General features: G+C 50.5%; 1 protein-coding gene and 1 long non-coding RNA gene across 2 annotated transcripts in view; one reads left to right on the top strand and one right to left on the bottom strand.

The window, feature by feature from the left end:
* The window catches only part of PHF24 (PHD finger protein 24), a 39,340-nt gene that overhangs the window by 11,166 nt on the left and 4,575 nt on the right, over positions 1-23,599 (bottom strand). The window contains exons 3-5 of the mRNA XM_083702883.1: positions 6,753-7,128; positions 1,562-1,747; positions 1,164-1,242 (exon numbers count right to left, since the gene is read on the bottom strand). Of these exons, the coding sequence (XP_083559009.1) occupies positions 1,164-1,242; positions 1,562-1,747; positions 6,753-7,124 (637 nt within the window). The 5' untranslated portion in view covers positions 7,125-7,128. The remainder of the gene's footprint in view (positions 1-1,163; positions 1,243-1,561; positions 1,748-6,752; positions 7,129-23,599) is intronic.
* The window catches only part of LOC310827245, a 53,641-nt gene continuing 47,442 nt past the window's right edge, over positions 17,401-23,599 (top strand). The window contains exon 1 of the long non-coding RNA XR_014556252.1: positions 17,401-17,523. This is a non-coding gene — a long non-coding RNA (uncharacterized lncRNA). The remainder of the gene's footprint in view (positions 17,524-23,599) is intronic.

The following is a 23,599-nucleotide window of genomic DNA, read 5'->3' as shown; positions in this document are numbered from 1 at the left end:
AGTTCCTTTCCTAAGGATCCCTAGCGTGGAATTTGCCCCTCTTTTTTGCAGCTGCTGCACCCTCTCAGTAGGAGGGCCCCCAGTTAAGGGGAGGCCTCAGCCTTGAACCCAGCGACACACCTAGTCCCACTCAAGACCCCCAGAATCATGGCCGGCCAAATACATTTTGCCGCCCGAAGTGAACTTCCCTCCTGGCTGTGTCGCATTCCTACAATCAACAATCAGGTTTTGTTTCTCGTGCACCCTTACCGAAGGGCTGGGCAGGACGTGTGTGCAGCGGCAGAGCAAGCCGACTGGGTACCTGGGGTGGGGCCAGGAGCCCACGGGGACGGGGCGAGCTGGGGCAGGGCGCTCCGTGGGGCCTCCTCCCACTCAATTGCCTTACAGCTGGGGGGGGGGGGAGCAGCGGCCAGACCGTTTGGGGCAGTGCGGAGCCTGTGGGCCCCCAAGCTACCGTGCCACTCCCCGGAGAGACCCGTGGCTCAGGTGCATTGCAGGCCCCACGGTGAATGCTACCCGGCATTTTTTCACCCCTCCCTCAGTGGTGACACCTGGGGCAGCTCCCCGCCCCCTTCCTCCACCCCTGCATGTGCAGAACAGCAATTTAGGAGAATGCACCAGCAGCTGAATTAGGGGCAGGAGGGTGCAGAAAGCACAGCCGAGAGAACAGGTGTGGGGTTGTTTGGCGACCACTTTTGGGGCGACCAATTGCCTCTCCAGCAAGGAAAGTGAGCTAGGACCCGGATCCCAACCTGCCACCCTTTCCCATTCTGCCCAACTCAGTTATAGAGCCATCCCTGCCCACAGCAGCCTCCTCTTCCGCTTGCTACCACGGCCCACCAGGCTCCCTCGCCATCGCTTCGCCTTCCTCCATGGGGTGGTACGGAGGTCTGGAGTGGCCTCCTGCCCCCACAATGAAAGGCAAGACTCCCAAGGATAGGCCATGGCGAAGGCAAGGCCTGGTGGTGGTGGGATCATGGCCACTGGCCGTACTCCTTGCTCTCCAGGCATTCCCCGTCCAAAGCGCAATCTGCTTGTGCGGTCTGGGTGAAGGGGGCGAGAGACCAGCTGATGTGGGTCCCTCTCGTCACACCTGTCCACCTTTGCATGGATGGATGCATGGCCCAGGAGTCGAGTGTGGGTCCGGACCGCAGGAGGCTTACCTGGGGCGACCTTGCCTTGCTGGAAGGACTGGAAGAGGCTGCCCATCTCCTCCTCAGTGAGGAGCAAGTTGAGATTGTCCTGGGGTGGGTGAGGAGAGGAAAAGAGGGCGAGTCAGTTGCTGGAAGGCTCCCAGGACCCACCTGGGTGGATTTGCAGATTCAGAGTCCCCTCCCCAATGCCGTCACTCCTTCAGTGTATGGTCCTCAAGGGTAGACTGCCTTCAGACATGGAGGCTTCCTTTCACAATCATGGTTATATTTCCCTCTCTGCGTGAGTGCAATCCTCTCTTGGAAAGGGGAGGGTAAGTGACTGCCCCTCAGTCTAGGGACCCCCAGTTCTTCACAAGACGTCTCCCTCCCCCTTCCCCAGCACCCCAGGGCCCCCACCCGCTGCTTACGCAAGAGTAGCAGCTCCAGCCGGTCTCCGAATGGGCCGCCTCAATGACCTCGCTGGTGTTGTCCTGGGGCAGGAAGCCCATCCGGCGGAGGCAGCCGTCGTGGTAGACCCTCGTGCAGACGCGGCAGGGCAGGAGGCTGTCCGCTGTCCACACTTCGCACACCTCACACGTCTCGTCGTTGGTCACCTGCGTGGGGAGGGGAGGAAAGGCTGAAGCCCTGAGCACGAGAAGGAGGTCACCCTCGGGATGCCCTCCTCAATTCAGGAGAACCCATGGCATTGTAGACTTCTTCCCTAGCCCTGCAGCAGCAGAGGGGGATGGGCATCTGCCAGGGATCCTTTAGCTGCGATTCCAGCATTGCAGGAAATTGGACTTGATGACCTTGGGTCCAGGGCAGCTGCTTACCAGCTCCATCTGGTACGCAGGATGAGACCCTCCCTGCCCGCAGACTGTCTCGCCAGAGTGGTGCATGCTCTGGTTATCTCTCACTTGGACTACTGCAATGGGCTCTGTGTGGGGCTACCTTTGAAGGTGACCCGGAAACTGCAATTAATCCAGAATGAGGCAGCTAGACTGGTGACTGGGAGCGGCCACCGAGACTATATAACACCTGTCTTGAAAGAACTACATTGGTTCACAGTACATTTCCGAGCACAATTCAAAGTATAGGTGCTGACCTTTAAAGCCCCAAACAGCCTCAATCCAGTATATCTGAAGGAGTGTCTCCACCCCCATCGTTCCACCTGGACACTGAGGTCCAGATCTGAGGGCCTTCTGGCAGTTCCCTCCCTGCGAGAAGGGAGATTACAGTGAACCAGGCAGAGGGCCTTCTCGGTAGTGGCACCTGCCCTGTGGAAAACCCTCCCACCAGATATCAAAGAGAAAAACAACTACCAGACTTTTAGAAGATATCTGATGCAGCCTTGTTTAGGGAAGCTTTTAATGTTTAATAGGTTTTGTATTCTAATATTAGGGATGCAGGTGGTGCTGTGGGTTAAACCACAGAGGCTAGGACTTGCCGATCAAAAGGTCGGTGGTTTGAATCCCTGCGACGGGGTGAGCTCCCATTGCTCAGTCCCTGCTCCTGCCAACCTAGCAGTTCAAAAGCACATCAAGTGCAAGTAGATAAATAGGTACTGCTCCAGCGGGAAGGTAAACAGCGTTCCCGTGTGCTGCTCTGGTTCGCCAGAAGCAGCTTAGTCCTGCTGGCCACATGACCCGGAAGCTGTATGCTGGCTCCCTTGGCCAGTAAAGCCAGATGAGCGCTGCAACCTCAGAGTCAGTCACGACTGGACCTAATGGTCAGGGTTCCCTTTACCTTTTATTCTAATATTCTGTTGGAAGCTGCCCAGAGTGGCTGGGGAAACCCAGCCAGATGGGAGGGGTATAAATAATAAATTATTTTTATTTTTATTGGGGGGCCCTTTCTAATAATAATAATAATTTTTTTTTATTTATACCCCGCCCTCCCCAGCCAAGGCCGGGCTCAGAGCGGCTTACAAGCAATAATAAAAACAAGATGAATGATTACAACTTAAAAACAAAAATAAAATACAACATTAAAATAATGGAACATTAAAATATTAAAATGTAGCCTCATCGCAGGAGGAGAAGGAAAAGAAAGAAAAAAAAAAGAGAGGGAGGGAATCAAATTGGCTCCAAGCCAAAGGCCAGGCGGAACAACTCTGTCTTACAGGCCCTGCGGAAAGAAATCAGATCCTGCAGGGCCCTGGTCTCATGAGGCAGAGCGTTCCACCTGGCCGGGGCCAGACTTGAAAAGGCCCTGGCTCTGGTTGAAGCCAATCTAACTTCCTTAGGGCCTGGGACCACTAGGGTGTTGTTATTTATGGACCTTGAGGCTCTCCGTGGGGCATACCAGAAGAGGCGGTCCCATAGGTATGAGGGTCCTAGGCCGTGAAGGGCTTTAAAGGTCAAAAGCAGCACCTTAAATCTGACCCTGTACTCCACCGGGAGCCAGTGCAGCTTGAAAAGCACTGGATGAATATGCTCCCATGGCAGAGACCCCGTGAGGAGCCTCGCTGCAGCATTCTGCACCCGCTGGAGTTTCTGGGACAGCTTCAAGGGCAGCCCTGCATAGAGCGAATTACAGTAGTCAAGCCTGGAGATGACCGTCGCATGGATCACTGTGGCCAGGTCGGGGCAGGAAAGGTAAGGGACCAACTGCTTGATGCAGCGAAGGTGGAAAAATGTCGCCTTGGCTGTTGCTGTAACTTGCGCCTCCATGGAAAGGTAGGCGTCAAGGATTACACCCAAACTCTTAACGGAAGGCAATGGCACTAATTGGGCCCCCGCAAGAGAAGGGAGTTGGTCCCTCATCCCCATGCCATCCCGACCTAGCCATAGGACCTCTGTCTTCGAAGGATTTAGTTTCAATCGGGTCCCACGAAACCATCCAGCCACAGCTTCCAAGCATCGGGTCAGTGTGTTCGGGGCCGAGTCAGTGTGGCCATCCATCAGCAGATAGAGCTGAGTGTTATCAGCATATTGGTGACAGCCCAGCCCAAAGCTCCGGATAATCTGGACAAGGGGGCGCATAAAGATGTTAAAAAGCATCGGGGAGAGAATTGCGCCCTGCGGCACTCCACACACCAAGGAGTGGCGCGACGACATTTCCCTCCCTAGTGCCACCCTCTGTCCCCGACCAGAGATAAAAGAGCACAACCAGGTACGGGCTATGCCCTGTATCCCCACGTCTGCGAGGCGGTGGTCCAGAAGATCATGATCGACCATGTCAAAGGCTGCTGACAAATCTAAAAGGATCAGCAGTCCTGACCCGCCTCAATCCAGTTGTCTACGGAGATCATCTGTTAGGGCGACCAGAGCCGTCTCCGTCCCAAAACCAGGACGGAAACCGGACTGAAATGGATCTAATGCCGATGTTTCCTCCAGAAACCTACCAAGCTGTTCAGCAACCGCTCTCTCAATTACCTTACCCAGGTATGGAAGATTTGAAACTGGGCGGTAATTGGATAGGTCTAAGGGATCTAATGAAGTTTTTTTTAAGAGTGGACACACCAACTTGGAGGAATCTATCCACATCAGTAGGGAGTATCCGATCGAAATGGTCCAACACTGGACCTGAAGTCAGTCAAGGGGCCTCCAGTTCAGTCACTGTATCTAAATTGGCAGGGAGGTCACGGCGGAGCAACAGGATTTTCTCCGCAAAAAAAACTCGCGAATGCCTCACAGCTGTGGGTCGAATTTGTGCTTAAATTTGGTTGTCCTCCTAAGGACGTTATTGACCTAATTATTTTAAAAAGTTGTGCCGGGTGAGAGCTAGCGGATGCAATGGAAGCTGCAAAGTAAGATTTCTTAGCAGCTTTCATAGCCATCTCATAGGCTTTCATAAGCGTCCTATAAGATGTTCTTGAGGCTCCGTCACGAGTCCGTCGCCATACTCGCTCTAGCCGCCTGAGATCCCGCTTCATTTTCCGGAGCTCCTCAGTAAACCAAGGGGCCCGGTTTCGACGGGGTCACAGAGGGCGCTTAGGCGCGATCTCATCAATGGCTGCCAAGAGCCGGTTATTCCAGTCCTCAACAAGGTCATCTAATGAGTCGCCAGGAGGAGCAGGGTTCCGCAAGGCTTGTCGGAATCTATCAGGATCCATCAGTTTTCGCGGACGAGCCCAAATAGATTCGCCACCCGAGCCGGGGAGGAGCGGGAAGTCTATCTTGGCTTTCAGAGCGTAGTGATCAGACCATGGCACTTCCACAGCAGGGAGCATGATCACATCTATGCCAGCCCCAAAGATCAGATCCAGCGTGTGCCCTGCTTGATGAGTGGGGCCCAAAACAACCTGGGAGAGCCCTAGTGTTGCCATGGAAGTCACTAGGTCCAGAGCCTGTGAGGAGGGAGCGGCATCGGCATGGACGTTGAAGGTTTGGGAACTCCAAGGCCCAGCCCGCCACCACCTCCAGCAGGTCTGACAGGGTGGCTGCAGGTGTGCTGGGTGGTGGGTACACCAGCCAGACAGCCAAGCTCTCCTTGGTGCCCCACACGAGACCAACACATTCAATGCCGGAGATCGCCGGTGATGGCAGAGCTCTGAAAGAGCAATCCTCCCGGAATAACAACGCTACTCCTCCCCCCCCGACCCACAGTCCGCGATTGATGGAGGACAGAGAAACCTGGGGGTGTTATCTCATGTAGGGAGACTACTTCGCCTTCCCGTACCCAGGTCTCCGTCACGCAAGCCAAATCTAGGGGAGGATCTGCAGCCAAATCACAAATGCATGATTGCTAGAAAGTCACAAGCAGGCCACCCTATGATGTTATATCCTCTAAATGTTTGTGGTAGAAGGGAGAACAAAAGGATCTTAATCTTCTTTCTGTTGCTGCTCCTTCTTCTTCTTACCTGCAATGGGCAGGGTTCTCTGTGAGCTCTCTTCCAGGGAGCGCCCTCCATTTTGAACTGGACTATGGATGTTTGTAACTTTTAAGGATTATCGCCTGCTTGATTTCCATCACTGAATATGCTAAATCTTGGCAAGACCTTTAAGTGAGTAAAGTATATACAGTGGTACTTCTGGTTGCGAATGGGATCCATTCCGGAGCCCCGTTCACAACCTGAGCAGAACGCAACCTGCATCTGCGCATGCGCGGGTCGCAATTTGCCGCTTCTGCGCATGAGCGTGATGTCATTTTTAGCGTCTGCGCATGCATGAGCGGCAAAACCCGAAAGTAACCCTTTCCGGTACTTCCGGATCGCCACGGGACGCAACCTGAAAATGCTCAACCTGAAGCAAATGCAACACGAGGTATGACTGTATTTTCCTGGTTTACTTAAACAGTTTGAGAGTAATTTCTTTGTTAAGAAGGAACCAGGAGAAGATGACCCATGTCTGCCGAAACACCCTTGGATAGTAAAACTGCTCTAGAAAGTAACACAAACGTGTCCTAAAAGCTTCTAGAGATAAGCTGCCCACAGATGGTGGCATTACTCTGCTGAAATAGGTGTTTGCATTCTTACACCCATGAGAAAAAGAGGAAGGATAATTAATAAGTAAAATATCCTCTCCTGCTCCTCTAAATCCATCCAGTGCTTCCAACTCTACGATTCTACGATGTGTCGTGCCCGTCTGGTTTTCTTGCCGCTGCCCAGGGTGCTTCTGTCTTTCCTCCCTCCCTCCCTCCCTCCCTCCCTCTTCCAGGGGTTTATCTTGTGCCCACCTGCTCTCTCTGCTCCAGGCTGATCTCAATGGGCTCGTCATCCTGCTCCCTCAGAGTGGGCCGGGCAAAGGCTGGCGGCGTGAAGAAGGTGGTGCGGTCAAACTCTTCGGGCTCCACCCCTCGCCCGTCCCGCAGCCTCTCCCAGGCCGCCCTGCGGAAGCGGCTCTCCTCCTTCTGCTGGAGCCCCGCCGAAGACCCTGCTTCCGAGGCCTCCTCTTCTCTGAGCTCCTGCACCGTGTCCTCGATGGTGCCCCTCCGGCTGGTGCTGCCCTCCGACTTGCGTTCTCGCAGCCCGTCCTTGAAGGCCGACACGGCCAGGCTGACCTTCTGGACCTGCTCCACGGTCTGCCGCCTGGACATCAGCACCCCCATGGCTCTGAAAGAGAGGCAGCCGTGAGAAGGGGGTGGTGCCAATTAGGGTTCTGTGAGAGGGGCTAGCAGGGGAAGAGCTCGCCCACCCATGTAATAAATGAAAATCTGCCCTTATTCCCTTATGGGGACACAAGGGCCCTTTCCGAGTCCTTTGCAGGTTCTCCATCAGTCAGAGAAAATAACAGGCCAAACAAAGAACATTGAGAAGCAAAGCAGCTAGTAAGCCTGATCTTTATTGATCTGTTGGAACAGGGGGCTCCCCTCACATGCAGGAAAGGAGGGGGACCCAGAACAAAGGTGTGCCCGCCCTTATATAGACATTTTAAATTGCCCGCCTTGGAGTCCAAGACCACCCCCAGAAACATCATACCTACATCACAGAAGGGGTGGTCTACAGCAGAAATCTGAGTGTGTTGTTTACCTCCTGTCTGGCAGGTTACCTGTTAATGCTCACTTGATTGGATACCCTGGGGAGCCTGCCCAGTCTTTTGTAATGATAAATACTTAGTTCCTGAGCCAGGTCACAGGCTCACACCCTATTCATACACAGACAGACATACCCTTAAGACAGGATTTGTGAATGAAAAGACAATGGGGAAGCTTTTCCATTTTCCTTTGACCTTTCAGAGAAAACATTTGGTCAGTTTGGGAGCCAAAATGGTTCCAGGACTATTTTCCTGTGCTGCTTCAGACATGTGGTTTATACATTTATGTATGTGTTTGCTTGGTACGTTTATGAACATTTATTATATATATAAGACCATTTATTTATTTCACCCAGCAGACAGGTGGGTTACTGTGGGAGAGAGGTGGGGCAGCTGTAATGCAGGCTCCTCTGGGGGGAAGAGGCGGAGGATATCACTGCCTCCATACCCCAGTCCCAGAAATCCTAGAGTTGGAAGGGACCATCAGGGTCATCTAGTCCAACCCCCTGCAACACAGAAATCTTTTGCCCAGTGTGGGACTCGAACCCATGACCTTGAGATTAAGAGTCACAAATGGATTATCTCAGAAGGTGGTAGTCTCTCTTTTTTAAATGGAGGTTGGGTGGCTATCTGTCAGGGATTCTGTAGCTGTAATTTCTGCACTGAAGCGGGTTGGACTAGATGACCCCTGGGTACCTTCCAGCTGTGCCATTCTTAATATTCCAGTGGGGCCAAAGAGCTGGCTGAGTACTGTGAGACCAGGATGCTGGACTAGGTGGGCCATTGGCCTGATCCAGAAGGCTCTTTTTACATTATCATGCTCTCTTTCAGTGGAAAACACCAGATAGCAGAATCGGGCCTTGGATACTGGTTGCAGAGTTCCCTTTGCATCGAGCAAGCTATCATTTGTGGTTCCTTGGGGTCCTTTCCAGCTCTACAATTCTATGAGTCTATAAAGATATATCAGCAGCTGCCTTCAGTCATAGTCCAGTGCCTGCCCCCATTATCCCAACACAAGGGAGTCTTCTGGCATTTTAAAGACTTAGCGGTTTTAAATCTCCTTTCCAATCAGCTGAAGGCGACTCTTATCCACAAAATCTGAGGCCGCAGTCATCTGCTAGTCTTGCAGGTGCCACCAGGGTCTTGCTTGTTATTGAAGCAGCGCAGCTGATGTCTCCCTGCAAGGTCTTATCTTCCTGGCAAGGCAATTCCCTACAGCAAGGCTTGCTCTTTTGCAACTTCCCGTCCCTGTGACCTTAGAGGTCACCCCTGAATCCGGAGGACAATGCAGCAGGCCCTGAGATATTCTCTGCTCAGCGCTGCCATCATCTCATGTTCTTTACTTCTTGAAACAAACAAACAAACAAACAAACAAACAAACAAACAAACAAACAAACGCCTTAAAAATGAAACAAGGAGTTCCTTCTCCAGACAATAGCAGCGTCACCCTAACCTGTTTTCCTTTTTGCCAAAATCACTGTCTTTACTTTCAAAAGATCTGAGCATTGCCGTGACTCTATTCTTTTATGAAAAAATCCGAAAGGTGGGGGCAAGTCTAGTTTCTCACTAAACGACTGGGCAGAATTGTGGCCGAATGTTCTTCCCTGTACCTCGAATGCCCCAAGGCCTAGAGACTTGGTTTTCTAAATGAAAGCAATTTATAAATTAATCCAATTTATTTATTGCATTTATACCCCACTTTCCCCTCCATGGAGCTCAAGATGCCAATAATAATAATAATAATAATAATAATAATAATAACAACAACAATAATAATAATTTATACACCACCCTCCCCAGCCAAAACTGGGCTCAGAATGGCTCTCCCACTCCTTTTTCAATCCCCACAACAGCCCTGTGAGGTAGGTTAGGCTAGGAGACAGTGACTTGCCCCCAAAGTTACCAAGTTGAAGGAATGATTGCCGGGTGTGGAGCACACTTCCGCCCTCAGACAAAGCCACAGCTGTCTGAACATCATGACCTTTGTTTCCTTTGTCATACATTGTGCAAGGGGAAAATGACATGGTGGAAACAGGTACCAAAATAACTTTGTACCACCCCACGATCTCGGGATTTGAGGATGTGTAAAGTTCACAGTCCAAAATGTATCTGACTGGTTTTGAATATTGTGCTAATAAAAGGAGCCTCTACAGAGTTGGCCGGCAGCTTGTCTTGGAGGATGCTTGCCAGCGCGCTTCTGCACAGCTCACCTGCATCCAACCTCCTGTCGTCCTCCATTATTCCTACACCAAGTGAGCTTCTTCGCAAGTGGGGATTCGAACACTGGTCTCCCACACCATAGTCCAGCAACCATTATGCCACACTGGCTCTCTGGTTAGGATGGATCCTCCAGTTATTATGGGTCATTCAGTGGGGCAGGTGTCTCCCCTTTCCCCCTCCAGACACATGCTACAAGCCTGGCCCAGTCTCATCCCCCACCCTTTTGGGTCTTTTTACTTCTAATTTAGTCACGAACTGGACATGACATGGACTTCTGTTCTTCTCTCTCTCTCCCCCCCCATTCCAAGGCCAGGGGGTGTGGGGCATGGACAAAACAAGGACAATGATCTTTGGGATACCAGAAAATAAGTTCTGTCCTTTCGGTGATGCAATGGCTCAGCACATCCGGCAGTTAGCCAGAAGGTTGGGGGTTTGAGCCCACCAGGGATGGCTGTGGGCAGGATTCCTGCAGGGCACGGGGTGGGACTAGGTGCCCCTTGGGAATCCCTTTCAATTCTACAATTCTACGGTTCTATGAAATAGGGTGAATTCTGGTGAATTGTGGTGCTGGAGGAGACTCTGGAGAGTCCCCTGGACTGCAAGAAGATCCAACCTCTCCATTCTTAAGGAAATCAGCCCTGAATGCTCACTGGAAGGACAGATCCTGAAGCTGAGGCTCCAAGACTTTGGCCACCTCATGAGAAGAGAAGACTCCCTGGAGAAGACCCTGATGCTGGGAAAGATGGAGGGCACAAGGAGAAGGGGACAACCAAGGACGAGATGGTGGGACAGTGTTCTCGAAGCTACTAGTATGAGGGAGGCAGTGGAAGACAGGAGGGCCTGGCGTTCTCTGGTCCAGGGGGTCACGAAGAGTCGGACATGACTAAACGACTAAACAACAACAACAACAACAACAACAATGAAATAGGGGTGGCTCTCCTGCTCAGGAAGGCACTAAGACCTGAAAATGGTGGTCCTCATTTGCTTGATGGCTCCCTGCCCTCCTTCCCATCATTGAGCTGGGATCACACCCACAGACACCCACCCACCCACCCACCCAAGTGCAGGAGACACTTCCAATGATGGGAATAAAATCCGCATGGTTTAGGGTCCAATGCCAGGAAGCAGCTCTCTTCCTGGTTAATGCTCCACGATCGACCTGCCAATATGCAAATATGCACCACACGCCAAACAAGGATGCATTTTGTGTTTTTCCTCTTGCTGGTTCCAGCCTTTCCCCCTCCTGGGCTCTCATGCAAACCTGCAGAACTTCCACAGCACCCCCACCCCAACGGCAGCCTTATGGAAAGTTTCCGGGCTGAAATACTCCTCCCTCGATTCATTTGCAATCCTGCAAACAGCTTGCACAACATGCCCCCCCCCCCACATTTGGCATTCCCAGACCCTCCCCCCCCTCCCTCTCTGCTCGCTGCCTTGCATTTGGGTGTTATTGATTCTGTCTCCTGTTGCCAGGGTAACCCCGGATCCCACCCCCGGGATTTGACAGGTGAACCATATGCCAGCTCTTGTCTCTGCTAAAAACTGCACCTCCTCCCCATTTAGTATTATTATTATTATTATTATTATTATTGGGAGCTGATGCCTGTTATCGATCGTTGGGTGAGCAAGGCAAACTCTCTGGCCTGATTCAGCTGTGCATTTGCTGTCTGGCTTTGCCTTCCCTGTCTGGAACACAACCGACTTTCAACATGGCCAGTGCCTTCTTCCAAAATGTCATGGAAAGTGAAAATGAGGTTGTATATTAAACTCTCTCTCTCTCTCTCTCTCTCTCTCTCTCTCTCTCTCTCTCTCTCTTTCTCTGCAAAGTCTACAATGAAGATCCCAATAAACTGCACGATATTGTTTAAAAATCCTTGATCCTTGAACACTATTATATTGTTGTGGGTTTTGGAAGGGGGTCAGTTTGGATGATGCCCCGAGTCCCCTCCAGTTCTTGGGGTCCTGTACCTAGGGAGGGTTAGAATCAAACAGAGGAAGGTGCTGAACTGCTCAGACCAATTTTTTTGTGAGGCATTGTAAGACAATGGCCTTAGCCTGCGACTTAGGTGTGCTCATCACCATCACAAAAGTTTAAGCAAGAGTTACAACTAAATGGCAGTTTCCTCCAGGACAATGGCAGGAATGGGGCTTTCCTCCATCCCCATCTCCTAACTGCCAGGTAGGAGAACATTAGCCAGGGTGGGGTGTGAGAGCGGAGCTGGAAACAGGCTGGAAGCTGGAGAAACTGAGACATGCTTGATCTCTGCTGGAGAAGATCTGCTGTGATCCCCTTCATCTGAGGATAGCTCAGCTGTTAGAGCATGAGACTTAATCTCAGGGTTATGAGTTTGAGTCCCAACTTGGGCAAAAAAACCCTGCATTTCATGGGGTTGGACTAGATGACCCACGTGGTCCCTTTCAACTCTATGATTCTATTCTATTTTATGCTCAGGTGGTGCTGTGGGTTAAACAGAGCCTAGGAGTTGCCGATCAGAAGTTCGGTGGTTTCGAATCCCCATGACGGGGTGAGCTCCCTTTGCTCAGTCCCTGCTCCTGCCAACCTAGAAGTTCAAAAGCATGTCAAAGTGCAAGTAGATAAATAGGTACCGCTCCGGCGGGAAGGTAAACGGCGTTTCCGTGCGCTGCTCTGGTTTGCCAGAAGCGGCTTAGTCCTGCTGGCCACATGACCCGGAAGCTGTGCGCCGGCTCCCTCGGCCAGTAAAGCGAGATGAGCGCTACAACCCCAGAGTCGGTCACGACTGGACCTAATGGTCTGGGGTCCATTTACTTTTACTTAAATAAAACTATGCATCCTAAAGACACCACAGTCTCTGCTGACCTTCATTCCAAGGAAACAGAGCCCAGGTAAGTGCCTGGAACCTATGAAGATTGAGGTGGCATGCAACAAGATTATTTCAGAACTCCAAACTCCCTAAGAAAATTTCATATTGCTCATGCTAGTCTGACAGCCACAGTCAAAGCCAAATCAATGAAATGAGTATGTAGACAGGCTCCCCCCACCATGGAGTTGCTTATGGAGTAAATCTTACTTACTCAGATGCCAGCCCCACTGTGTTCAGTGGGATTTACCCCATGGTAAAGGAATTGCAACTGTGGAGCGTTTCCATCACAGGCAGGAATGCAGGTGAACCACTAGTTGGAGGATACAGGTGATCCTGAAAGGGCAGGGCTGCTAGGCAAACTGAGCCGTGGGGGGGGGGGGAGAATCTGGGCGGGTCCTGCCTGTGACTGGTGACTGTGCCTGCCAATCAAGTGAAGAGCTCCTCCCCTTTGTCCCAGGTTGGTTATAGAAAGAGAGGATGAAATCCACCCAAATGGAAACTGGGTAAGTGATGGCTGCCTCCTAGATTTCATCAGTGCTCTCTACTTCGATGGAGGGTGCTTTACTTAAGTGGCGCCAACAAGAACTTCTGGCACAGAAGATGGGGAAGTGTCACAGCACTGGGGGATTAGGAGAAAGGGGAGTCAGAGGGAACATGATAGATGTTCTTGGAGCTGGGCAAGGCATGGAAAAGCTGGACATAAAAGATTTTTCCTCTCTCTCCTAACACTAGAACTGGAGAACACCCGATGAAATGGAATGTTGGAAGATTCAGGCAGATAGAAGAACATCCTGCATTAACTCAGCACATAGCTAACCTATGGAACTCCCTGCCACAGGAGGCAGGGATGCCCACCAATTGGATTTCAAAGAGGATTGGACAAATTCATGGAAGTAAAGTCTATCACTAAGGGTGGCTGTGTTCTGCTTCTGTGGTCGGTGGGAGGAAGCAATGCTTCTGAATACCAGTGGCTGGGAACCACGGGAGGGGAGAGCCCCGCTTTTGTTTTCGAATCCTGCTTGTGGGTTTCCCTTTGGGGCACCTGGAGGACCACAGTGAGAGCAGGACGCTGGACTAGATGGGCTACAGGCCTGACCCAGCAGCCTCTGCTTATGTTCTTAAGTGGGAACCTGGCAGAAAAGCCTTGCAGGCAAACACTTACTTATTCATTTATTGTGTAGAACTTACACACCGCTTGATAGTAAGAACAGAAAAACCCAACTCAAAGTGGTTTACAGAAAGATAAAACAAGAAAGAAAAGAAAAAATTACAACCATACTTTAAAACATACAAAAAATAAGAATAAATACAATAAGATACTGAAACAGATCAAAATTACCACAGCTTTCTAAGAGTCTAGGGAGGCTTGTCTAAACAGGAAAGATTTAGCAGGTGCCAGAAGGAGCCCAGTGAATGCGCCTGCCTGATATCAAGTGGCAGGGAGTTCCAAAGTGCATGCGTACAAATGCAGAATGGGTATTATGTTATTATCACCTGTAGTAGTGCCAGACATCACCTTGACAACAAAGGTCCGCATAGTTAAAGCTATGGTTTTCCCAGTAGTGATGTATGGAAGTGAGAGCTGGACCATAAAGAAGGCTGATTCCAGAAGAATGGATGCTTTTGAATTCTGGTGCTGGAGGAGACTCTTGAGAGTCCCATGGACTGCAAGAAGATCAAACCTCTCCATTCTTAAGGAAATCAGCCCTGAGTGCTCACTGGAAGGACAGATCCTGAAGCTGAGGCTCCAAGACTTTGGCCACCTCATGAGAAGAGAAGACTCCCTGGAAAAGACCCTGATGTTGGGAAAGATGGAGGACACAAGGAGAAGGGGACGACAGAGGACGAGATGGTGGGACAGTGTTCTTGAAGCTACCAGCATGAGTTTGACCAAACTGCGGGAGGCAGTGGAAGACAGGAGGGCCTGGCGTGTTCTGGTCCAGGGGGTCACGAAGAGGCAGACACGACTAAACGACTAAACAACAACAGTGCCAGTTCCTCCCATTCTCTTAAAAAATGCTGCCTCCCCTTGCTCTAAACCACGCCTGTGGCTTGCTTGGGTGGCTTCTGAGCCCTTCCTATATTGGGGAAATGGGTGGAGGCATGGAAAGGCAGAAGCTTAGGCAGCTAGAGATGCCTGGGAGAAGAAGCCCCCCTGCCAAGGAACCCAGGGGGCTGCAGCTCAGGGCCAGAGCACCAGCTTTGCAAGCGGAAGGTTCCAGGTTCAGCTCCCTAAAGATGGAATTGCGAGGGGTTGGACTAGATGACCCCTGGGGTCCCTTCCAACTCTACAATTCTACGATTCTGTGATTGACTTCAGGGAAAGACCCTCCTAAGACCCTCCTCTGCCTGAGACCCTGGGGAGCTGCTGCCAGTCAGGGTAGACAACATTGGGCTGGATGAAGCAGGACTCTGAACCGGAGTAATCCAGGTCCCTGCAGGGTTGTTGCTCTGCGATCTCACAAAACCATGCACTTCCAACCAGTTCATATGACAACAGAAGCTTAGTTAAGTTGGGTGATGGATTCATATAGCATGGAAATCTAATTTCTCACCATTATAATCACAAGAGCATAAGGAGAGGATGCTGGAATGGGCCAATGACTCATCTAGTCCAGTATCCTGTTCTCACAGTGACCAAACAGATGCCTCTGAAAAACCCACAAGCAGGATTCGAGCACAGGAGCAACTCTCCCCTCCTGTGGTTTCCAGAAACTTGGAATCAGAAGCATCACTGCTTCCGGCAATAGTGCGCATTGGAGCCGTGAACAGACTCAAGACCCTTCCCTTTCCCCCGCGCACAAAAAGTCCGCCGGGGGATTCGGGGGGGGGGGGGAGTTTCTCATGCTCTCCTGGACCCCTAGGATCCCCACTCCTCCGTGGGGGTTTTTTTGGGGGTACACCGAGCCCTGGCGATCACCCCCAAAGCTCTATTTGCCAGAACCATGCCGCCCCTTAAGTGGACGACACAGAGCTCGTTGCCATAGCCTCCGCAGCAAACTGGAAGTCGTCTAGTTCTCTTTTAAATCCATCCAAGATGGTGGCCCTCACTGCCTCTTGTGGGAGGGAGTTCCGCAGTTTAATGACGCACTGCATGAAGAAGAACTTTCTTTGTCCGAAATCTTCCAACACTCAGCTTCATTGATCTAGGACAAACTTCGTTTTCCAGCTGTTTTTGGACCGGAATTCTCATCCTCCCTGGCCACTGGTCCTGCCAGCTAGGGATGATGGAACTGTCTCCCTCAGAAGGTGGTGGCCTCTCCTTCCTTGGAGGTCGGTTGGCCATCTGTCATGGATGCTTTAGCTGAGATTCCTGCATTTCAGGGGGTTGGGCTAGATGACCCTCAGGGTCCCTTCCAGCTCTCCAATTCTATGATTCACTGGATGTCCACATGTTTTGTTGTTGAGAGCAAGAAAAGCTCTTCTCTCTCCAGTCGGTGCATAATTTTATAAACTTCTATCATATTGTCTCTTATTCAGCTCTTTTTCTAAACCAAAAGGCACTTCGGTTCAACAGCACACTGTTCTGCTGGAAGCAGGAAGAGTGCATAATCCCCATCTCCCTTCCAGAGATTCTGTGCACTGGATAAACAGGTCCCCCGCTGGGATGGGGGGACAACCTCATCTCTCTTCCTTCCCTAATTAATGCATTTCTTGTCTCTCGGTGGAGCTCTAGCTGCGAGCTTAATCTGGGTCTCAAAAGCAGGTCTGCAGTCAGAACAAAGCGAAGGCCACAATTATTAATAATGGAGCTCCAATAAGTGGAGTTTGTCATCCAGGCGCACTCTGTGGCAGCTTCAAAGAAAAGCTTGGGGATTTTGTGACGTCACGATACAGGAGCATCATATGAGTCCTGCTGAGTTTGACGAAAGATCCCCAGAGCCTGCAGACCGCCGACGAAAAATCCAAGAAGCTGGCATGGGAGACGGCCACAGCAGCCCACTCTACTGGCAGGCCCCATCAGCCAGTACTGGGAGGTACACTGCCACTGAACATGGAGTTTCCATCTAGCACTGGGTTTAGTAGCCATCAATAAACCAATCTTATTCCACAGACTGGTCGCCTAAGTCATTGGCTGCCCCCACATCTTGAAGAAGTGAGTTCCAGAGGTTACCAGTACAGAGTGAGGGGGCGGTTTTCCTTTGACCTGCCCTAATCAGCTGCTGTTGTCTTTGTCCATGGAGTTTTCTTGACAGGGATACTGGAGTGGCTTGCTGGTTCCTGCTCCAGGTGGATCACGTTTGGTCAAAACTCTCCACTATGACCTGTCCATCTTGGGTGGTCCCGCATGGCATGGCTCATAGCTTCTCTGAGTTATTCATGCCCCTTCACCACGGCAAGGCAGTGATCCATGAATTAAAAGACCCCTGCTTCTTGGGAGAAAAGCAATGACAAACCTAGACAGCATCTTAAAAAGCAGAGACATCACCTTGACAACAAAGGTCCGTATAGTTACAGCTCTGATTTTCCCAGTAGTGATGTATGGAAGTGAGAGCTGGACCATAAAGAAGGCTGATCGCCGAAGAATGGATGCTTTTGGATTATGGTGCTGGAGGAGACTCTGGAGAGTCCCATGGACTGCAAGAAGATCAAACCAATCCATTCTGAAGGAAAGCAGCCCTGAGTGCTCACTGGAAGGGCAGATCCTGAAGCTGAGGCTCCAAGACTTTGGCCACCTCATGAGAAGAGAAGACTCCTCAGAAAATACCCTGATGTTGGGACAGATGGAGGGCACAAGGAGAAGGGGACGACAGAGCACAAGATGGTGGGACAGTGTTCTCCAAGCTGCAAACATGAGTTTGACCAAACTGTGGGAGGCAGTGGAAGACAGGAGGGCCTGGTGTGCTCTGGTCCAGGGGGTCACGAAGAGGCGGACACGACTAAACAACAATGACAATCAGTTGGTGACCCGTTTTACATGCTGAGATGGTGCAAAACAGGACATGTTTATCTGCTGGGACATCTTTGACCATGCAAGAAACAGGCAAGGCCAAAGTGGTTGTGAAATTGCTCAGCTTGGGGACATTAGTCAGTCACTCAAAGGGAAAACTGGTTTTAGGAAACAAGGAAGGGAGGCCAGGTGCGAGATGGGTCTGTAGGTGCTGGCCTGGGGCTGGGCGTGCAGAGAGGAAATGCCGCAGGCAGCCTGCGGGCGAAATCAGTTTCAAGTCAGCTGTGGCCCTGTGTAAATTCATAAAGGATGGAGGCCGCCAGACACCCAGTCAGCCTGCAAGCTTGGCTGAGTCACCGGTGAGATGATAATTACATCAGACACCTGTAGGGGACTGGGGGGGGGGGGCTTGTTACAAAGCAAGGAGAGAACAAAGAGAGTCCGTTTAAAACTGGATCAGAGAGGAGGTTTTGCACAGACGTTATGCTGGTTTTATATACTGGAAGGACAGAGGAAGGTACAATTAGGGGAAGGGCTGAAACCTGCTTGGCATGCAGAATCATGGAATTGTAGAGCTGGGGGGATTCCCAAGGGCCATCTATTCCAACCCCCTGCAATGCAGGAATCACAGCGAAAGAATCTCTGGCTGGTGAACATCAAACATCTGGATGAAGCATCCTTATGCATGGCAAGGAGAAAGTGGCTAGAGAAACCTTTTGCTCCTTCTCCCAGAACTCCTGGATTTCCAACAAAGCTGAATGTTGCAGGATCCAGACAGACGTTCACGCGATGCAGTTAACCTGCGAAATTCTCTGCCACATGCTGCCAAGCTGGACAGCTTGAAAAGGAAAGAGCGAAACCCATGTGGAATAAGGCTATCAAAGGCTATTGGCTGTGACGAATATCTGCTATCTCCAGTATTGGAGGCCATGTGACTCTCAGTACCAGTTGCTGGGGAATTTATTTATTTTTATAGGACTTCTTTCATAAAATTTATCCACTGCTTGACTGTGGAAAAGAAAAACACCCTCAAAGCAGTTTACAAAAAGATAAAACAATGAAACCAAGAAAGAATTACAACAGTACTTAAAAATGAAACACTACTTAAAATGCTGCACTAAAGCAGATGAAAATGACCCCCGTTTTCTAAGCACATGGGTGGGCTTCTCTAAACAAGAAGGTTTTCAGCAGGTGCCCAAAAGACTGCAGTGAAGGAACTTGCTTGGTATCAATAGGCGGGGAGTTCCAAAGGGCAGGCGTCGCCATACTAAATGGAAGCCGCTGGGAGAGTTGGTGCCCTGTGCTGCTTGAGGGATCCTCACATTGGGGATCTTAGCTGACCGCTTTGCCAAAGAGGATGCCCCATTTGTACCCATGCAGGAATCTCTTCTGAGGTGGTTACACTTTTCATAGAGAAGGTCATGCAAAACCTGGTGGGTGGGGGTGGGGAGGGAGACCTTTTAACCCAAGAGTCGTGTTCCCTGGTGGGCTGCCTTCGTGTGTTTGTGCGTCTCGTGCCAGGGATGGGAAGGCGAGAGGCAAGAGGCAGTGGAGCCACAGAAGTGGCCCTGAACATTAATCAGGAGGCTGCATCTCAGCCATACCAAAAGTCGAGAGATTTTTTACCTGCTCCATCCCAGTGTCACAACTTCCCCTCTCTCTGTCAAGGCAGGAAAGAGTTAGGATTACAGGTCAAGTACACCTCCCAGCTGGGCCAAAGCGTTTGAGAAGGGCGTGAAGAGGAAAGAGGAGAATCCCAAGGATCAAGCGCAGAGCCCTCCTCCCTCTGTGTTAAAAGGATCTCTGGCAGCCAGGGTGCAAAAGACATGCCAGTCAGAGCAGACAACACCAGCTGCCTTTGAGTGAGAAACAGACCCCTGGGCCCCCTCTATCGCAGCCCTGCTTCCTCTGACAGGCAGCTGTTCCTCAGTGCCTGAAGCCAAGAGAGGCGATTGTCTTTCACGGTAGATTGTAAGCTCTTTGTGGGCAGGGGACTTTCCTTTTTGCTGCCATTGTTTGAAGTGCCATGGGCACATTGGTAGCTGCCTGTATACTAGTTCCACTGCTATTTACCACTGCATACAGCAACCCCTACAACCTGCATTGTAGGGGGTTGGACTAGATGACCCCTGGGTCCCTTCCAGCTCTACAATTCTACGATTCGACTACTGCTAAAAGCAACTTCCTAGTAAAAATGAGGATGCAGCCCCCCTTCTGAGCTGGAGAGGCAGGAGGGCAGAGAGGCTTTGCCGTCTGCTGAGATGCTTTTGGTTTCGCAGGTCCTGCCAGGCTGTGCCCCTTTCCCCCTTCTCCCTTGCCTAGAAGTATTATGATGAACAATTGCAGCAAAAACGACCCCCAGGAAATTGCAGCAGTCCAAAGCCGTGCTGGGAGGCTGCCAGCTGGGCTGCGCTTGGCGTGTGCCTACACTCCTTAATTCATAAATCGCAGTGGCTGGCGAAAGGCGTGCCAGCCAGGGCGAGTTCCTGGGGGATGGCGTGTGGCTGTGCGGGTGTGTTGTGTGTTGGCACACAAACAGGAGGGGGCATGCACAGAAGCCCAAGCAGATGGAGCCCCCCCTCACCCTCCTTGCTTCAGCCAGCTAGTCACAGACTCCAAGGGGAAACCCAGGACGCAGGTGTGCTGTGGGCATCAAGGTCACCTCCATTTCATTTCTACCTGCAGTTGCAAAACCGTTCTAGAGGCTGATGCCTGTAAGGTGAGAAACAGGGCGAGGAGTTTCCTCTGAGACCAGTGACTGCAGTGCACCAGAATGGACTGGGTGCAAGAGAGCTGAAAACTCTGGAGAGCCCTTGCCAAGCAGGGTTAACCCAACTCAGTTGCCTTCCTGTTGTTGTTTTTTTACCAACAACCAAAACACAAACAGTGAAACCCCCCAGGCGGCTGATACATTGGGTATACATAATCAATAACAACATATTCAAATCAAACCATATGTACAATTCTATATACATCATCACTCATCCCTCCACAAGGTTTATTTAACTTTTAACATTTTAATTGCCCCAAATTGTTCAAACCTGCCCAAATAATTCAATATCTTCTCAAACCAGTCCTCCTCCTCTTCCTCCTCACTGACCTTAAACCCTTTCATTTTGTGTATCTTCACAGTTAGATATTCTGAAATTATAATATTTTCCAGGTTTTTCCTCCATTGGTTCACCCCTAGCTCTTCTGCGTTTTTCCAATTACTCGCTATAACCCGTCTGGCTGCAATTACCATCAATTTTACCCATTTACATTCCTCTTTTGTTTCTAACTTGGTGCTACACAGGCTAATAAGAACCATTAATTTAGATATTTCCACCTTCCTACCCACAATTCCCGATATTTCTATACCAATCTGTTTCCAGAATTCATTAACTAATGGACAATCCCACCACATATGACTGTACATTCTGATCACTCCACATTTCCTCCAACAACTCTTACTTCCAGATTTTGTAATATGATATAACCTTACAGGTGCGTAATACCATTTTTGTACAAACTTCAACCCTTGTTCCTGGATTATCCTAGAGATCGCAACAAAGGGTGGTTGCCGAAAGATTCTTTCCCAATCTTCATCTAAAATCTGTTCCTGAATATCTAGCTTCCAATATTCTTTCAAACCTTCCTTTGGTGCCTTCATATATTTCTGTGAAAGTCCCAGGAATGTGTGTGTGTGTGTGTAACTAGAGACACAACTGCCGCCCTTCCCTTGGCATGAGACTCTGGAACCAGTTCAACCAGAAAGGCAATTGCACCCTAGGCTGCTGGTTGTGGCCTAGCCAGTAGTTAAGGATGCTGAGCTGTGGTCCAGCAACATCTGCAAGGGTGGGGGACAAAGGATCCCCGCTTTGGAACAGAAAAGCACAAGAAGAGGAGATGATTTGGGTTGCGGGACGAAGGGGGCCCCCTGGGTCCAGTCTCCTGTTTCTGCAGTGTCCAACCAGCTGCCCCAGAGGAAGCCCACAAGCAAGACATGAGTGCCAAAACAGGCAATACTGCCCTGTTGCCTTCCAAACAGATGCATGATGGTTGCAGAGGCTGCTGTTTGTCTCTGTTGCCAATGCACTTTCCCCCTGAAGTCTCAGGCCAGACTCCAGCATTTCCCACCTGACAGGGATTCCTTAGCTGTGGTTCCTGCCACCACAGGGGGTTGGACTAGATGACATTTGGGCCCCCCTGCTAACTCTAGGATTCTAGGGTTCTGTGAAAGCAACAAACCCACAGGCGAAGCCATGCAAATGACTATGAATTGCAAAGAGTCTGCAACACCTCTTTATCTTTAACAGGCTGTCTGTTCACAAGGAAAGGATCAGCAGCACGCTCCCTCCCAGATTGCAACCCCAAGACCCACCACCACCCCTTGAAACTGCTCCTTGTGAATAGGAGTGGGGTGGATAGGTGGGTGAATAACTTCTCCAGGATCTTAAGGAATTCTGGTTGCATGTCAACAGCCCCACCCACCGCAGCATCTTCAAGAGAAAGGCATTGCTGTAAAGCAGAGAGAGAGCAGCTTTCCTAAGGCTTTAGGGAAAGGGACTCAGGAGCCTGAAAGCCAGTCCACATCATAGAATCATAGGAGTCAGAAGGGACCCCGAGGGTCATCTAGTCCAACCCCCTGCAATGCAGGAACCCCAGCATCCATGACAGATGGCCATCTTAGGGTGGCCATATTATGAAGAGCAAAAAAGAGGACACTATGAGAACTCTCATTTTAAATACCCCTACTAGATGTTAATGGAACGCGGGTGGCGCTGTGGGTTAAACCACAGAGCCTAGGACTTGCCGATCAGAAGGTCTGTGGTTCGAATCCCCGCGACGGGATGAGCTCCCGTAGCTCGGTCCCTGCTCCTGCCAACCTATCAGTTCGAAAACAAGTGCAAGTAGATAAGTAGGTACTGCTCTGGCGGGAAGATATATGGCATTTCCGTGCGCTGCTCTGGTTCGCCAGAAGCGGTTTAGTAGTGCCAGCCACATGATCTGGAAGCTGTACGCTGGCTCCCTTGGCCAGTAAAGCGAGATGAGCACCGCAACCCCAGAGTCGGTCACGACTGGACTTAATGGTCAGGGTCCCTTTACCATTACTAGATGTTAAAGTTACCAGACGTCCCTGTTTCCCGGGGACAGTCCCTGGATTTACAAATCAGTCCCCATACAAAATCCATTGAAGCTGAAAAGTGTCCCCAGATTCATTGAAAAAAATATGGTAACCTTACTATATGTAGCCTATAGAATCTGTGAGGGGGTGGGGTCAGAGAAGAGGAAAGCAAGTCTTCAGCCACCAGTTATGTCTATGTCTCATCCAGAAAGTATAGCCAGAGACATTATGGCAAATTTTAAAAAACCACCTGGACATAAATTTTACCCTTGAAAATGAGGATGTGTCCTGGAAAAAGAGGACACATGGCAACCGTACCATCCAACCTCTGCTTAAAAACCTCCAGTGAAGTAAATTCCACACCTGACCTCTCTGCTGCTCCACTGCCCTCCTTGCCCATCCGAAGAACTCCTCCTCCTTCAAGCAATTCCACCCTTCTCCCCTTGCTGCCCCACATGCTTCTGTGACAGGTGCCTCCCCCTTCCCCCTTCCCTTAAATCCATCCTCAAAACTCCCCTTTGCTGAGACACTTTTGGCTCACATTCTGGGTTGTATCTGGTGCTAGCACTGCTCAAAACAGACCCACCAAAGTGAATGAGCATGACTAATGTAGGTCCATTTTCCAATGGGTCTACTCAAATTATACTGGGGTGAAGATGGAGGCTGTGCAAACACCACACACCCTTCTCAAATAATCTTGGGAGCTGTAGTTCACCCCCAACAGAGCCACAGTTCCCAGAATACTTGGGTGTGTGTGTGTGTGTGTTGGAATGGGCTTTAGAAGTATGATGTCTGTGCAGCCAAAGTATATGGAACGGAAAAGGACCCAGGTTTTCTTTGCTAGTCTCTCCTCTTCCTCTACTGCCTCACCAAGTATTGGGTGCTGGATTGTAAGCTCCTTGGGGGCAGGGACCAGTCCTCTTGGGCTCTGTGAAGTGCCCGGCACTCTAATGGTGCTGTGTATATAATACCCCATAATGAAGGCAGCA

Source organism: Podarcis gaigeae, assembly GCF_964106915.1.
Source record: "Podarcis gaigeae genome assembly, chromosome: 11".
In the NCBI taxonomy this organism is placed as follows: Eukaryota; Metazoa; Chordata; class Lepidosauria; order Squamata; family Lacertidae; genus Podarcis; species Podarcis gaigeae.
Note: the sequence above shows the minus strand (reverse complement) of the source record. Positions and strands in the feature narration are given on the sequence as shown.